This window comes from Cyprinus carpio, chromosome B15 (assembly GCF_018340385.1).
Source record: "Cyprinus carpio isolate SPL01 chromosome B15, ASM1834038v1, whole genome shotgun sequence".
Taxonomy (NCBI): domain Eukaryota; kingdom Metazoa; phylum Chordata; class Actinopteri; order Cypriniformes; family Cyprinidae; genus Cyprinus; species Cyprinus carpio.
In genome coordinates this window covers 10,700,984-10,717,405 of record NC_056611.1, presented here as the reverse complement: position 1 = coordinate 10,717,405, position 16,422 = coordinate 10,700,984, and the positions used below count along the sequence as shown (strand labels likewise).

The window sequence follows — 16,422 nt, the reverse complement described above, 5'->3', positions numbered from 1 at the left end:
TTTAGTTTTAGTATGTACACTACCAAGTGATATTAATACTTTTATATTAATATATTAATAATATAAAATAAATTACTACTTTTATATTAATAATTTTACTGTCATAAGTGACAGTAAAGACATATATAATGTCAGAAAAGGTTTGTATTTCAAATAAATTATGTTTTCTTTTTTATTCATAAATAATTCTGAGGGAAAAAATCATAGAAATATTAAGCAACACAACTTTTTCTACAAACTTTTACTATTTTAAAATAATAAAATAAAATTATTTTACAGTGTAATAAAGTTTTAAAATAGTGTTGTTTATTTATTACTGGTAATGTACTGCTGTTAATGCACAAAATGAACCTAAAAGTCTTCTATCAAAAACACTAAAAATCTTACCAGTCACAAACTTTCTATTTCTACTTTTATATAAAATCTCCATTTCCCAGCAAAAAAGTGAAGCCATGTCATGATTTCATTCATTATAATTCAATGTTCCTCATTGTTTGGAAGTTTAAATTCCACATGTGGCATGGATTTATGAGCTTAGTTTATCTGTAGGATCATTCTCAACACTTACTGGTGCATCTCAATAAATTAGAATGTCGTGGAAAAGTTCATTTATTTCAGAAATTCAACTCAAATTGTGAAACCTGTGTATTAAATAAATTCAGTGTACACAGACTGAAGTCGTTTAAGTCTTTGGTTCTTTTAATTGTGATGATTTTGGCTCACATTTAACAAAAACCCACCAATTCACCATCAATCTCAACAAATGAGAATATGGTGGCATGCCAATCAGCTAATCAACTCAAAACACCTGCAAAGGTTTCCTGAGCCTTCAAAATTATCTCTCAGTTTGGTTCACTAGGCTACACAATCAGGGGGAAGAATGCTGATCTGACAGTTGTCCAGAAGACAATCATTGACACCCTTCACAAGGAGAGTAAGCCACAAACATTCATTGCCAAAGAAGCTGGCTGTTCACAGAGTGCTGTATCTAAGCATGCTAAAAGAAAGTTGAGAGGAAGGAAAACGTGTGGAAGAAAAAGATGCACAACCAACCGAGAGAACCGCAGCCTTATGAAGATTGTCAAGCAAAATCGATTCAAGAATTTGAGTGAACTTCACAAGGAATGGACTGAGGCTGGAGTCAAGGCATCAAGAGCCACCACACACAGATGTGTCAAGGAATTTGGCTACAGTTGTTGTATTCCTCTTGTTAAGCCACTCCTGAACCACAGACCTGGGCTAAGGAGAAGAAGAACTGGACTATTGCCCAGTGGTCCAAAGTCCTCTTTTCAGATGAGAGAAAGTTTTGTATTTCATTTGGAAACCAAGGTTCTAGAGTCTAGCAGGATTTGGCACCTGCCCACACTGCCAAAAGCACCAAAAGTTGGTTAAATGACCATGGTGTTTGTGTGCTTGACTGGCCAGCAATCTCACCAGACCTGGACCCCATAGAGAATCTATGGGGAATTGTCAAGAGGAAAATGCAAAACAAGAGCTCAAAAAATGCAGATGAGCTGAAGGCCACTGTCAAAGAAACCTGGGCTTCCATACCACCTCAGCTCTGCCACAAACTGATCCCCTCCATGCCACGCCGAATTGAGGCAGTAATTAAAGCAAAAGGAGCCCCTACTAAGTATTGAGTACATGTACAGTAAATTAACATACTTTCCAGAAGGCCAGCAATTCACTAAAATGTTTTTTTTTTTTTTTTTATTATTATTATTTATTTTTTATTGGTCTTAGAAAGTATTCTAATTTGTTGAGATGAGTGAATTGGTGGGTTTTTGTTAAATGTGAGCCAAAATCATCACAATTAAAAGAACCAAAGACTTAAACTACTTCAGTCTGTGTGCATTGAATTTATTTAATTTGAGTTGAATTACTGAAATAAATGAACTTTTCCACGACATTCTAATTTATTGAGATGCGCCTGTACATCTGTGATGCTCTTATTATCTCTTTTACGATGTGATGTGTATTGCATAGCAGGCCCTTATACATTTTTACTTACAGCCTTTTTATTGGAGCTTGATTTTTTGATTGTGTGCATATCCTTACATAATCTGCACATGGTAACACTTTAGCATAGTATAGGGACCAATTCTTACTATGAACTAGTTGCTTATTAGCATGCCTATCAATAACATGTTGGCTGTTTATAAGTACTTATAAAGCATATGTTCTGCATGACCATATTCTACATCCCTTATCCTACCCAATACCTTAAATTAACAACTACCTTACTAACTATTAATAAGCAGAAGATATTAGTAGTTTACTGAAGCAAAAATCATAGTTAATGGTTTGTTAATAGCGAGAATTGGACCTTAAAGTTAAATGTGGCCCTGTATACTTTTACCCTGAAAGACTGCAATGGCTTTAGTTTTCATCAGCTTCTCTTTACCAACCATAATGCTCTGAGAAAAGAGTATAGTCACCGCAGGCGCTGTGGCAGATGGGGGTGTGTGACGTTACAGGTGGAACATGAGTTCTTAACTTAACATCTGCAGTAACAGCAGAAGTAGTGGCCGCCATATTGCTAACCTAAATAAGAATGTACATGTAAGTGCCAAATGGATGTCCCAGTGGCCGGCCTGTTGACCTGGCTGCTTTAAAAAGCAGCACACAGACGGGCACACGGCGCTACAGACAGTTGGCTGACTGACCCTCCCACTCGGTGCCAAGGTCACCGCTCATGAGTGGGGCTGGCCGCCCAGCAACAGTGAGGGATATCCATACACCTCCCTACACTCACACACTCACTCTTATGCCAGCCTGCGCAGTGCCAGTGTCCCTCCTGTCTCCCAGTCTCCATCTGTCCTCTAAGCTAGAGTTCCCATCTCACACACACGCACACACACACACACACGTATGCGTTCACCTACTCTGAATTTCCCAGAAATAAACCCATCAAGCGATGCAGATCTCACACCTTTATTAATAATGCCAGCTTGAATGATTCTTCAAATGTAACCAGGCGAGTTCGGCCCATGTTATGTTTTCCACCTTACCCGCATTAACATTAAAGTCTCAGAGGATGGAATGAATTACATACCAACCGGCGACAAGACGGGGGTGACTTTCGCCTCAAATAATTACACTAATTAATCAATTTAGTGCTGAGATGCAGCAAAACTGCTAGTGGACTTAGCAACCTACACAGAGCCCTGAGGAACCCAACACTGGGGCTCCCTTACCAGCCAATCAGATCCTGGCACTGAGGGGTTACCATGGGTACGGTGAAGGGAGGGGCAGGGTGTGGCGCTGAATGTCTCAGGTGGCACTGGAAAATGATGACAGCTGACAGCTCGCTGTATGACACCATGCCCCCCATGCATGTCTCTCTCTCTCTTTTCTCTCCCTCCTCCTCTTTTCTCACCCACTCTCCTGCATGCTGATCCTGTGCCAATAATAGCACGGGCACCTGTGTGGATAGCTCTACATTTATGAAAATCTCCCTACGAGGGCTTCATATGAGTGTGTGTGTTCCTCCTTGCACTCACTGTTTATTTTTTCATTTAGCCTTTTACAGTGGCTCAATTCTTAGCATGTCAATTGCTTATGTCCCCGTTTTCCTGTATACTACAGGCAGTAGTATATCTATCTATCTATCGATCGATCGATCTATCTATCTATCTATCTATCTATCTATCTATCTATCTGTCTATCTGTCTGTCTGCAAATGTGTCTGTCTGCAAATGTGTCTGTCTGTCTTTCTATCTGTCCTTTGACTGAGTATAATAGGAAGCAGGTAATTGACAGGAGGATAAAGATGAGTTAAATGCAGAAATTAGCTTAGCAGAAGCCATGCTATATTGACTATATCACCTCTATAATCCTAAATACACATTAGCATGTTTAATGGAGAGTGTCCTACATCCTGTATTGAGTTTGTCTAAAGTCAGCTCCAGGGTTAAACACAGACCTCATGCGACGAGTGTGGCAGGTGCACTGTGACACAGGCTCACTCTTCCTTTCTTTCAGCCTTTGTTTCTTTGGCTTCCTGCCTCCTGATAGGTCATGTTAATTTTTTTTTCTCCATTACATTAATGAGCACCTTTCACCACCTCATGCTTATTCAATTTGGATCTTTTCTACTTTTTTATACATCTTACATTATGAATAAGTAAATACGGTATTTGCTTTCTCTCAAGTTAATTATTTAAATGATAGTGATACAGGACTCAGTCCTCCTGGTGTGCGCAAAAGGAGAAAGAGAGCACCAGCCCGTGTGTTAGTCCGTTTCCAAGCAACCGATGAGTACAGTCAGGCATCAGTAACATTCTAATGATGCCACACATGAAGACGGAGAGTCATTTGCCCATAAAAAATGCTATCTGCTATTGTTGTTGGCAAATTCGTCTGTGAATTTTATCCATGCCTTATTGAAGCTTTAGAGATGTTTTGGCTTGTTTACGCTCCTTCCACTGCTGTAAAACAACATTCCACAACCAGGTGTAGTGCAATCCGAGTTCAGGTGAAATTAAAACTAGCTAATAGAGGGCCGCTTTGAGTTAGTTTATCTTTAGAAATTCAATAAATCCCGAGACTCACAGTCAATCAATGACTGAATAAATGATTATTTGTAGACTATGGAGTCTTGAGTGTAATAGGGAGTTCTATTGATTTGTTCTATCGATTCAAATCTCATCTGCATCGGTAAGAAGCTGTTAGTTAACAGTGGGCAAATATACACAGCCTGTTTTAACTTACTCAAGCATCTTTCATTTACATATTTTCATAGACCAGTTAAATATTGAGAAAGAAAGAAAGAAAGAAAGAAAGAAAGAAATATAATGACTGGGCTCAACGATTCATGACTTAACTATCAGACAAGGACACTGATTTGCCTCGCTGTGGGTGACACTGGCACCTGGCAGAAACCATTATTAATGACCAAGGAAATTCACCCGCAAGCCAGGAGTTAATTATATATAGAAATAGAGGTAGCGAGTGAAAGTGAGACAGAAGGGGGTGGCCTCGGAGCGTGGTTGTGGGTGATTGCCACATTTCATGAGTTCTTATGATCGGTCTCTTTTTTGATGGCCTGAAAAAGCTGCGTAGTTGAATTGGCCGCGAATCCAATTGCAGTACCCACAGAGTTCTCTGAAAACATCCCCGACTGTGTGATCAAATTTGCGGCGTCATGTTTGTGAATGAGATGCCCTTCCTCTGCATCTTGCATTACTTCCCCAAAGATACGAGGGAGAAATTAAAATCCGTAAGTAAATAGATGTTGATGAAAGACACAAAGCAAATTGAGTTCCTGAAATTAAAATGAAATTCAGCGCCTCCTTTAATCTGCTCGTGCTCCCCTGTCACCCTTTACCGTAGGAGGATCTCCTCGCCCGTAAATAACATCTTCGTACCCCACTCGCTTTGTGTGTTCTTCTCGTCTATTGATTTTTTTTTTTCCGGGTTCCGGTTGTCAGGTGCAGAGAGGGTCCCTTTAGCAGGGGCAAATGTTTCTGACAGCTCCAGAGGCTGTGCAGTGTCGTCCACTCGCCGCCGTCTGCATGCATTGCCAAGGTGATTTATTAAAAGGCCACTTCTTGAACATCTCTTGATGAAAAAAAAAGATCCAGTCTCCATCTCACAATCCACTTATATGTGTTTAATAAAATTAATGCATTTGACCCAGATAAGTTTTTTTTTTTTTTTTTTTTTTTATTCAAAGAAAATGACACTCTTTTGGGAAAATATAATATATATATTTTTTAAATATTAAATTGAAAGATTTTATATAACTATTAATATTATTTTTGTTATTTAATTTTATTTATTTATATTATTGTATACAGTTGACTGTAGTGTTATTATTAGTGCTGTCAAATGATTAATCGTGATTAATTGCGTCCAAAATAAAAGTTCCCTTTCAGTTGGTCACTCTCGACGTCACGTTGGTGACCGATGAATTGGGATCTCGCTTAGAGAGACCTATCTACTTCGAGTGTAAACAAAATGAGCCAATGCACATTGGCATGCAATTATTGCATCCAGCTGGTGATTTCCCCTGTGTGTCTCAGCACCTAAAAGAGCATTTCCCTGAAAGAGCCTATTTCTCTAAAAGAGCTTACACGGGTGCATCTTTGTAAAAATGATGGATCGTCATTTTAAAGATGCTGTTTCACCCGCATTAAACATGCTGAGGTGGCATTCGGGGATGAGTCATGTTCCCATTGTGGAAAGATGACCACCTTGGAGCTGCTGGCCAGGCTTCGTTTCCTCCAGGGGGCGGAGCTCCGTTGCCTCTGCCGTGATCTAGTGCTCATCCTGGCAGTGCATCCCCCTGCTGCAGCGCCCCAGCCTGCTTGTTGCCGAAAATGGCCCCCTGCATCCGCCACTGCTCCAGCGCTGCATCCGCAGCAGCCTCCAGTAAGCGGCACCATGGAGCTGGGTGTAGGCAGGCCACCCCACCCATCCTGGCCCCTGTCAAACTGTAAGAACAAGAGGCCCAGGGACAGGTGACCCAGAGACGGAGGAAGCTGCTCTTTGGGGGATGGTAAGGCACCTCTTCCTCCCCGGGGGAGGAACCGTTGGAGAATCTGTAAAATCCTGATGAGAGAGCGGTTTTCTCTGTCCCTGGGTCAGAGGGCCCTGGACCCTCTTCCAACCTGTGGAACCAGGTAAGCATTGATCTATACACTCAGACCCTTCTTCAATCTGCTCAAAAAGCCACCCGAGTTGGTTCCTGCGTTCCACCTCACTGCCCCACTCCGGGTACGTTGGTGGTTCCATTGGCCCCACTTGCCCGGTATCTTGGTGCCTGGCGAGCACTACCCAGCCTGTCTTGCTGGCTTCTGCGGACCATCAGCCTTGGTTATGCGATTCAGTTCACCCTGCATCCCTCCAAGTGCAGTGGCATCTGCTTCACAACAGTGAAGGCAGCCAATGCTCCTGTCTTGCACAGCAGAGATCGCAGTCCTACTGGCTAAGGATGCGATAGAGCCATTCCCTCTAGGCAATATGAAGATGGAGTTTTACAACCCCTACTTCATTGTACCCAAGAGTGGCCCTAGAACAGGTCTCCAGGCATGCTGTGGTTTACACAGATGCCTCCACCACCGGCTGGGGGGGGGGGCACATACAATGGGCACACAGTGTTGGGGGTATGGACTGGACCCCAACTGCACTGGCATATAAATTGCCTAGAGTTGTTAGCAATGCGCCTTGCCTTGAACCGTCTCAAAGGGTGCTAATGAGGCAAGCACATGCTGGTCTGAACGGACAACTTGCCCGACACCTCCTCCTTTGGAGTCAGAAGGTTCTGAGGTCACTTCGTGCCATTCACATTCCAGTTCTGCTCAACCGTATGGCCAATGAGCTGTCACAAGCTATGCTCACTGCCAGTTGTTCTATTCCCTGACCGAGGGGACACTCGGCATGGACGCACTGACACACAGCTGGCCACAGGGCCTGTGCAAGGGATGGGGCGCAGAGGTTCTTGGTGACCTACCCCAAGAGGTAGTTGACACCATCACTTCAGTGAGAGCACCATCTACAAGACACGCTTACACCTTGAATTGGAACCTATTCGTTGAATGGCGTTCTTCTCGTCGAGAAGACCCCCACAGATGCCCAAACAGGGTTGTGCTTTCCTTTTTGCAGCAAGGGTTGGAGTGAAGGCTGTCTCCCTCCACCCTTAAAGTCTATGTCACTGAGATTGCTGCTAACCATGACCCTGTGGAAGGGAAGTCGGTAGGAAAGTATAACCTGGTCATCAAGTTCCTTGGGGGGCGAGAAGCATAAATCCTCCTCTGCCCTCCTCCATACCCTCTTGGGACCTGTTTCTGGTGCTTAAAACACTACAGTAGGGCCTATTTGAGCCTTTGGAGTCAGTTGAGCTAAAGTTTCTTTCCATGAAAACTCTGCTCCTGCTTGCACTGGCCTCCATCAATAGGGTAGGGGACCTCCACGCATTTTCAGTCGATGATTCATGCCTAGAGTTTGGGCTGGGTGACTCCCAGGTATACGTGCCCAAGTTTCCCACTAATCCCTTCAGGGATCAGGTGGTGAGCCTGCAAGCGCTGCCCCCACAGGAGGTGGACCCAGCCCTAGCTTAGCTCTGTCCCGTCCGAGCCTTGAGATGCTACGTAGACTGGACACAAAGCTTTAGGACCTCAGACCAGCTCTTCCATGTTACAGAGGCCGGCAGAAGGGGAATGGTGTCTCTAAGCAGAGGATAGCCCACTGGATTGTGGATGCCATCACCCTGGCTTATCAGCCACAGGGTGTGCCTGCCCGCTCAGGTTGCGAGCTCACTCTACTAGAAGTGTTGCATCCTCCTGGGTGCTGGCTCGTGGTGCCTCTCTGACAGATATTTGTAGAGCTGTGGGCTGGGCGACCCCCAAAACATTCATTAGATTCTATAGCTGAGAGGCCCCGGTTTACTGGTTTAGAGTGTCCATACTGTAGACCTTGTTGAGCTCCTCGATCCCCTCGGCAGACAAACGTGGTGGAACATCCGGCACCGGGCCTTTACTCTATGAATACTTGAGAACAGGTAGAAGGTTGGGATCCATATGTGAGACCTAACTGGATCCCATATGTGTAAAGTCCATGATATAGCCTCAGAGCCTGTGTTTTCCCGGCAGACTTCTGCTATTTCCAAGAGGGTTACAATCACCTCTATTCTTCCATATGTACCTAAACGGATGTTCATGTGTAGGTACTTCTTAAGCCTCCTTCGGGAAGGATGGGGCTTCCACAACGTTCCTGTTCCAAGTGGAACGGGTACGTTTTCCCAGTGTTATCCAGTCTCACTGAGTGGGTAGTGCTATGACAACAGTGACTGGTCTTCTTGTTGCGAGCCCCGGCCTACACCAAAAAGGGGTGCAGGCGGCTCGCACAGGACACTGGAAGGGGCAGCATCCATGGTGCTTTGGCAGGGATCCCAGTTTGTCGGTAACTGAAATGATGTAGAGAGTGACTGACCGAAAGGGAATGTCTCGGTTATATATGTAACCCTTGTTCCCTGATGGAGGGAACGGAGACATCACGTCCCATCGCCATGGCTGCTATACCACTGCTTTGTGGCCGGGTCACCGGCTCGGCTCCTTAGAGAAAACCTGGTATGCGTGGCACCTGCTGCCTTTTTATGCTCACGTTGTGATCAGCGGCAGCTGGATGCAATAATCGCATACCAATGTGCATTGGCTCATTTAGTTTACACTCGAAGTAGATTGGTCTCTCTAAGCGTAACCGAGACATTTTTGTTCACATAGCATGTGTTTGTACTATGTATATTTATTATGTATATATAAATACACACACATACAGTATACTGTATATATTGAAAATATTTACATGTATTTACATGTATATATTTATATTCATATAATGTATATTATATATAAATATATTCAATATATAAACATAACAATTTTCTTAAATATATACATGCATGGATGTGTATTTATATACACATGATAAATATACACTGTGCACACAGATATTGTATGTATACAAAAAACATTTATTTTGGATATGATTAATTGTGATTAATAGTTTGAAAGCAATAGTTATTACATGATTATTTCAAATGTATTACTTTTGGATCTGCCATTAATATGATTTGTGATGTTGCGTTAGATGAAACTAAAATAAAATAAAAAATAAAATAAAATAAATAGATAAGGATATCTCACTTTCATGCTTGATTAGAGGATTATTTCTTTTTGAACAAGTCTGTAAAAATATAAAATATAAATGTTAAATTATTCAAAATCTTATTTAATTATTTAATAAGTAATAAATACATTCCAACCTCTGTTTTTCTTCTGCTTCATCATGAACAGTGTTCAGGGAACCTTACACAGTTCGCGTGGCAGACCAAAGGTCCATGCGGGGCAACGTGGCCGTCTTCAAGTGCCTCATCCCCTCTGCTGTGCAGGAGTATGTCAGTGTGGTGTCCTGGGAGAAGGACACTGTCTCCATCGTCCCAGGTAAGACGTAACTTGCATGGCTGGGCTGATAAAGTAACCGCAGATTTGAAATCTGTTATATGTTCATACATTTTAAGATCCTAAATCTGTAAAGGAAGCCTTGTTGCAACTGCAGTTTGCAGTTTATTTGCTCTGTTATTCAAAGGGTGGGAAGGTCATTCTGGTTTCAAAGTGTGGGAAACAATGGGTGTTATTTGGGAGTCCAAATAGGATCGGGTCAGCAACCTTAGGCATGCGTGAGCATTCTGGACAACCCTCCCCCCACCCCACCCCACCCCAAATTCTGCATAGAAAATGCTAAAAATGCTAAATTCCATACATACAGTATATCACTGAACATTCATCTGCGTTGTTAAAATGAAAACAAAAGCCCGTCTTTGATTTTATCCTTACCCTAATGTTCTCAACATGGTCTTAAAGAACTCTGTTAATCAGTCCTAATTCATTTTGGCCGTTCTCAATATCTACCATTTTGTCTGGATGGAGTGGAAACCGAAAAATAGGACAATTCAACAAAATGGAGCTGAATCAAGACACATAATGCTCTGTACTGTCAGAATGGATGATTCTCACTCATTCCCAATATTATCTAACACGGTGTGCGTACAACATTACACAAAGATTTTCATGGGGGTAATGTCCAGGGAGGTTTGCCTGAGAATGACTAATATGGTTGCAAATTCAGCCTTAATTAAGCTAAGACTCACTACATCTAACTAGATTGGGACCAAATGTTGGTTCGTAGTTATGAATAAACACATTTTGCATAAAAATGTGATTCATTGTAACATAAGACCCAGCTATTTTTCATGCTAGGTTTTATGTTCTATTGTGTTTTTTGTTAGGATTTGTGCCTATAATGTAGTGTTATTTTTGTATAATTTATGTACTATTATAGTATGTATTTATATTTTTAAATGAGCTTTTCTTTTGATATTATCCGTTTTTGTTTTGATTTTATTTGTGTTAAAAATAATTTAATTAATTTGTTGATCACAGTAAAAAAAAAAATTTAAAAAAATTACAGCCTTTTAAAAATTGCATGTGAATCTGGCATTATGCTATCTTGTTATCAAATCATGGATTCAATATTTTTGTTTACTGTGTTTTTTATTTAGCACGTTTTTGTATTTCATTTTGGAGCTGATTAATCGTAGGCATCATTGATCTAAAAACCCACCACAATGGAAAGGAACCCAATTGCTAGATTGAATCCGATATTTGGTAATAGCATAAGATGAAATTCATAAGCAGTTGTTAAGTTCTACTGTATGTGAGCATGGTTTTAGTGCAATGCATTAGTGCAACATTAACTAGCATTTTCATGAAAAATAAATCCTCTGCAGGTCAAAATAACTGCAACACAACATGAGGGTTAAATTTGAGTGATTTTGTGATATTTTTGTGATATTCTGTATATGTGTGTTTTTCCAGTCTGTTAGTGGACAAATGCTTTGGCACTTTATCAAATTCGCTCTAAAGGCAGCAAAATGATTCTGCCAAGAGTGCTTTGTGTGTGCGTTCAAACAAGGTAGCAGTTTTCTTGAGTAGCGGACTTCCTAGCTCAAGTGGCAGAGTGTGTGTGTGTACGTTTGTGTGAACCCTGGCCTTGTAGTTGATTGGAAAATCAATAGGTGCTGCTTACACCGGCCAAGTCAGATGGAATCAGTGACTAGAGTCTCTCTCTTTCTCTCTTTGCTCAGTTCATCTTTCTCAACGGAGGTGTGCGTCTCCCTGCCCTTCACACTGGAGCGCTCATTGATCCGCTTTAGCCGCTGTGTCAATGCGTATCAGTATAAGGGGTCCAGAGTTTCCAGCAAGTATCGATTGATTACATGCTCGGATTCCCCTCTCTCTTGTCACGGATGCGGACGTGTGAGTGGTCATCCACACAATACAGGGAATTGTTGGAAAATGTCCGTAGGGATGTACACCTTGGCGGCGCATGTGTGTGTGCGATTCCAGGCCAGCGCTTTTGTTGTTTTCTCCTCTATCTGTTGTGTAGCATTGTTGTAGCTGACCATGACTTCCAGCTTAATTGATTAACCAGTCTCTTTAATGGATAAACAGAAGGTCACACTTCCAGCTCTAGCAAACTGAATCTGACACTCTTTGCTTAAAGATTACCCAGCACATCAACTGAGCTAAAAAATTGTGTGTACACTATATTCAGATCTTATGAATGCATATGACAGCATTATACAAGCAAACGACCAAAAATTTAATTGTTATTCAATGAAAATCTCAATGTCATTGACATCATTAAGAGTTAGATGGAGGGGAAGATTTCAGTTTGTATGATTTAGATTAATTATAATTAAATTAATAATAATAATTTGATTTATTATTGATATCAATAATAAATAATAATACATTAATTAATTATTCAAAATTGTTTAATTTTTTATTAGATTTTAATCATCCAAGTTTAATACATATTTTATTATAAGTATGTTACAGTTCAAACGTTTGGGGTCAAGAAATTAATACTTTTATTCAACAGAAGTGACATTGTTATAAAAAATACTTCTATAAATTCAGATTTCTGAGCTTTGTATTTGTCAAAGAATCCTGAAAAAAAATGCAGCTTCGCCATAACAGGAATAAATTACATTTTGACATATATTAAAACAGTTATTTTAAATTGTAAAAATATTTCACAATATTAATTTTATTTTTTGATCAAATTAATGTAGCCTTGGTGAGCATAAGACATCTTTCCACTGAACATTTGAACAGTAAAAATGTTATCTGATATAAAATTCTGAGAAACCTGAAACAAACCCCATAGGGTTCAAATGAGGAACTAGAGCTTTTTTGGAGAGCTTTCAGTTAAGAGTACTACGGTGTTACCATGGCAAATGTTTTAAAGAAAGAGAAACTGGTTATACGATGGTACTTTTTTATTAATGGTGTAATAGCGGCAGGGTTCACTTGTATGCGTAGGAGGGCCAGAGAGAGTGTGTGTATCTGTGTGAAGCAGTAAGCTGATTTCTGCTGTGTGACTCATGTTTAAGATGGCAAGATGTGTAAGAGGATCAGAGAGAGCAGTGAGGAGTTAGATCAGGATTTACAGGTTCAATTACACTGCCTGTCATTAGTCTACTCTTGTTATAGCTGGGGAAAAAAAAATACTTACACCAGGCCAACACACAGATTTTCCTCACCACCATCTGAATTTGGTCCATTGACATCTATTGTTCCTAAATAAAGCCAATTATTATTATTATAGACTAACCTTAAACTAAACCCTGACCTTGTTGAAATTCTTTATTGTGTTATAATTGAATGTTCACTTTGAGCTGCAGCTGCCACAGAAATTACACACTTTGCGTTTGACCCTAAAATACAACTGGAATTTATAGATGTGGGGGGAAGAAAGCCTAGTGTCTGTATAATTCATTTTTTCCTTTCCAAATTTATAGAAAGATATCACCCAAATTATTATTTATATGCCATCAGAATGAGAGTCCAAACAGCCGATAAAAACATCAATGTCCATAATATTGCCTTCTCCAGTGAAGAAGTCGTCTCACCTGAATCAGGAGAGAAATATGCACAAATCAAACACTGTTTACAAGCAAACATGGTCCAAAACCAAGGACAATAGGGGATAGTCGTTTTCACTGTAGGATGCATTATTATGGATTACTGACTCTATTTAGGCCAGAACACACACTTTTCCCTTCACAAGACATTAAATGATGGACTGAAGTGGTGTGGATTACTTGTGAATTATTGTGATGTTTTTATTCTGACGGCACCCATTCACTGCAGAGGATCCATTGGTATAATGCTAAGTTTCTCCAAATCTATTCTGATGAAGAAACATCTTACTCAATTTTTGGGCAAACTATTTATTTAAGTAGCATCTGGATACCTTTTCTCAAATTGTGAGCTCAAAAGCATAGCTTGATTAGACATACCATCAGATACAGTAATGTGCGGTTGATCTTGGGGTCTCCCTTCAATTCAGCCCTTTTTGAAAGTGTCATTCAGCCATTTTGCTATTTCCCATTGATGACGCTGGAATGAGGCTCATAACATACAGGCAATTCCCATGTGCGAATTTAATGAAATGCAAAAAGGATAGAGGGATGTTAAATTATTGATCTGAAATGGAAAAGAAATAAAGAAATAAGCACGTCAGCATGTGCGATGTGGAATCATTATGCTGATAGGACTATTTATATGAAGGGTGAGGAAAAACTGCATCTTGTTTGCAGTAAATCTCAAGTAGTGGTGCAGTTTGTGAGTGTGAGCGCGGATGTGTGTGGCTGTAGTTCTACATCAGCCTGACACTTCAAGGAAAATCAAGCAAAACTGGAATAATGGGCAAAAATCTTCCTTTTTTTAGTGCTAAATATATTTTAGCAGTAAAATGAAGTCCATGCTCACTTCCTTCCCGGTACTTTGTTTATCAGTGTGATCCCACTCAATATACTTTTCCTTTACAATCCAGTAAAAGACACATTGCGGATATGTAATAATCAAGCTCTTCACTTTCAGTTGCCCTTTTGTCCTCCATTTGTCCTCCTTATCTTGTCCTGTGTTAATATAACATCACTGGTGTATTCCAGCAGTAGATATTTTACACTACAATACCATGCATACACTATTAAACTCTATGAGTGACAGAAATTGTCCGTGCTGCTGCTCTATCATGTGTCAATATTTGACTACATGATAAGTCCAAGACTGTAGCACTTGGATACATATACACAAACTAAGAGAGAATGACTAATCTGGTGAATAAAAGAAAAGATGAATATTTTAATGTCCAAGTTTCTATATAAATAAAGTAATTGAGAAATGGGTCTGCAAGGCTCAAAAAGCATCATAAAAGTCATACGTTTATGCTATATTCCAAGTCTTCTGAAGTCATGTAATAGATTTTTGTGACAGAACAGACTTGATTTTGGGTTGTTAGTCACTGATAACCAGACTGTATCATTGAATCAGTGATTTAAACTTGACAATTAATCTTTTGTAACTCAATCAGCATATACTGCAATACTCTAGATTTTAAGTGAATTACAGTTTAAAATGCAGTTACCCTCATGGTGTTCTAAACCCTTAAGACTTGGATTAAACTGCTTATTTTGTATGGATTACTTTCACTGTCTTTTCTGTACATTTTGAAGCATCAAATTTTGGTTGTGTGGACTTTCAGTGGAAGGACAGAAATCTTTCAGGTTTCATTAAATATATTATAATTTGTGTTTTGAAGCTGAACTAATGACTAATGGATTTGGAATGACATCAGGGTTAGTAAATGATGATAGCATTTTCATCTTTTCTTCACAAACGTTTATATGACTTCTGAATACTTGGGGTATTGTATATGACTGTTGTATGAACTTCTTTCATTGTTCTTTTTGTTCACTATTCACTTTCATTAAATGTTTAAAAAAAGACTAGCCTGGAGATTTTTAAAAAATTCACTTTTTTGTGTTCATTGGAAGAAATAAAATATGGGTTTGGGACAACATGAGGGTGAGTAAAGATAATTTTTGGTTGAACAATTGGCTTAAATTGTTCCTTTTTGCCATTGGTGTCAGTTTGTGTGTGTGTGTGTGTGTGTGTGTGTGTGTGTGTGTGTGTGTGTGTGTGTGTGTGTGTGTGTGTGTGTGTGTGTGTGTGTGTGTGTGTGTGTGTGTGTGTGTGTGTGTGTGTGTGTGTGTGTGTGTTTTCATCAGGCAGTTTTGTTCAGATCGTTCTCCTCCTCTTCTGTAAGCCCAAAACAGTGTGAGTTTTATCTTATCTCCATGGCAACGAGTATGAAACGACGGTCGGAATGAGGAAGGTGTGAGGATGCATCGCAGTGTGATTTTTATTTAGTTTTTTTTTTTTTTTTTTATTAGTGTACCACCACGGCGCCACACACATATACAGTCCTGTGCTTTCACAGTTATGCGCATGCCACAAACACATTCCGAATGTCTGACAGGTTTCCTGCTGAGAGGGGCATAAACTCCAACCTGGATAGACTTCCCTGAACCAAACACTTCTGCAGAGAAAGCCCAGAGGAAAAACACTGAATGAGAGAGCAGATTTAGAGGAGGAAGTGAGTAGATCTGTGCTCAGGTTATTTTTGAACAAGTGAAAGTGAACTCTGTTTGTTAGAGAAGTTAAGATGTTTCTAGGTTTATACATTTATGTGGATACCAGCAATGTATTAGACCAGTGTTACTATATTATTATGTATACACTATTATAATGCATATTAAGAATTTGAATTAACTATTATTTTATACATACGTTTTCTTCTTCTTCTTCTTCTTCTTCTTCTATACACATATTTGATAAAGTTGTAATTTTTTTTTTTTTTTTTTTAGTACATAAAGTAGTTTATCTTGACTAAAGATTAAAATAAGAAATGTTCCCTTGGCAACTATCTAACATAAAACATTTTTTTTTTTCTAAATCTAATTTTATTTCAGTTAATATTTATTTCAAGTTACGTAATTGTATTTAA

At 39.8% G+C, this 16,422-nt stretch overlaps 1 protein-coding gene across 8 annotated transcripts in view; it reads left to right on the top strand.

Moving 5' to 3' along the window:
• Positions 1–16,422, top strand: part of LOC109109487 (Down syndrome cell adhesion molecule-like protein 1 homolog) — a 130,693-nt gene that overhangs the window by 14,845 nt on the left and 99,426 nt on the right. For all 8 annotated transcript variants that reach the window (XM_042739186.1, XM_042739184.1, XM_042739189.1 and 5 more), the window contains exon 3: positions 9,798–9,944. In XM_042739186.1, coding sequence (XP_042595120.1) covers positions 9,798–9,944 — 147 coding nt within the window. The remainder of the gene's footprint in view (positions 1–9,797; positions 9,945–16,422) is intronic.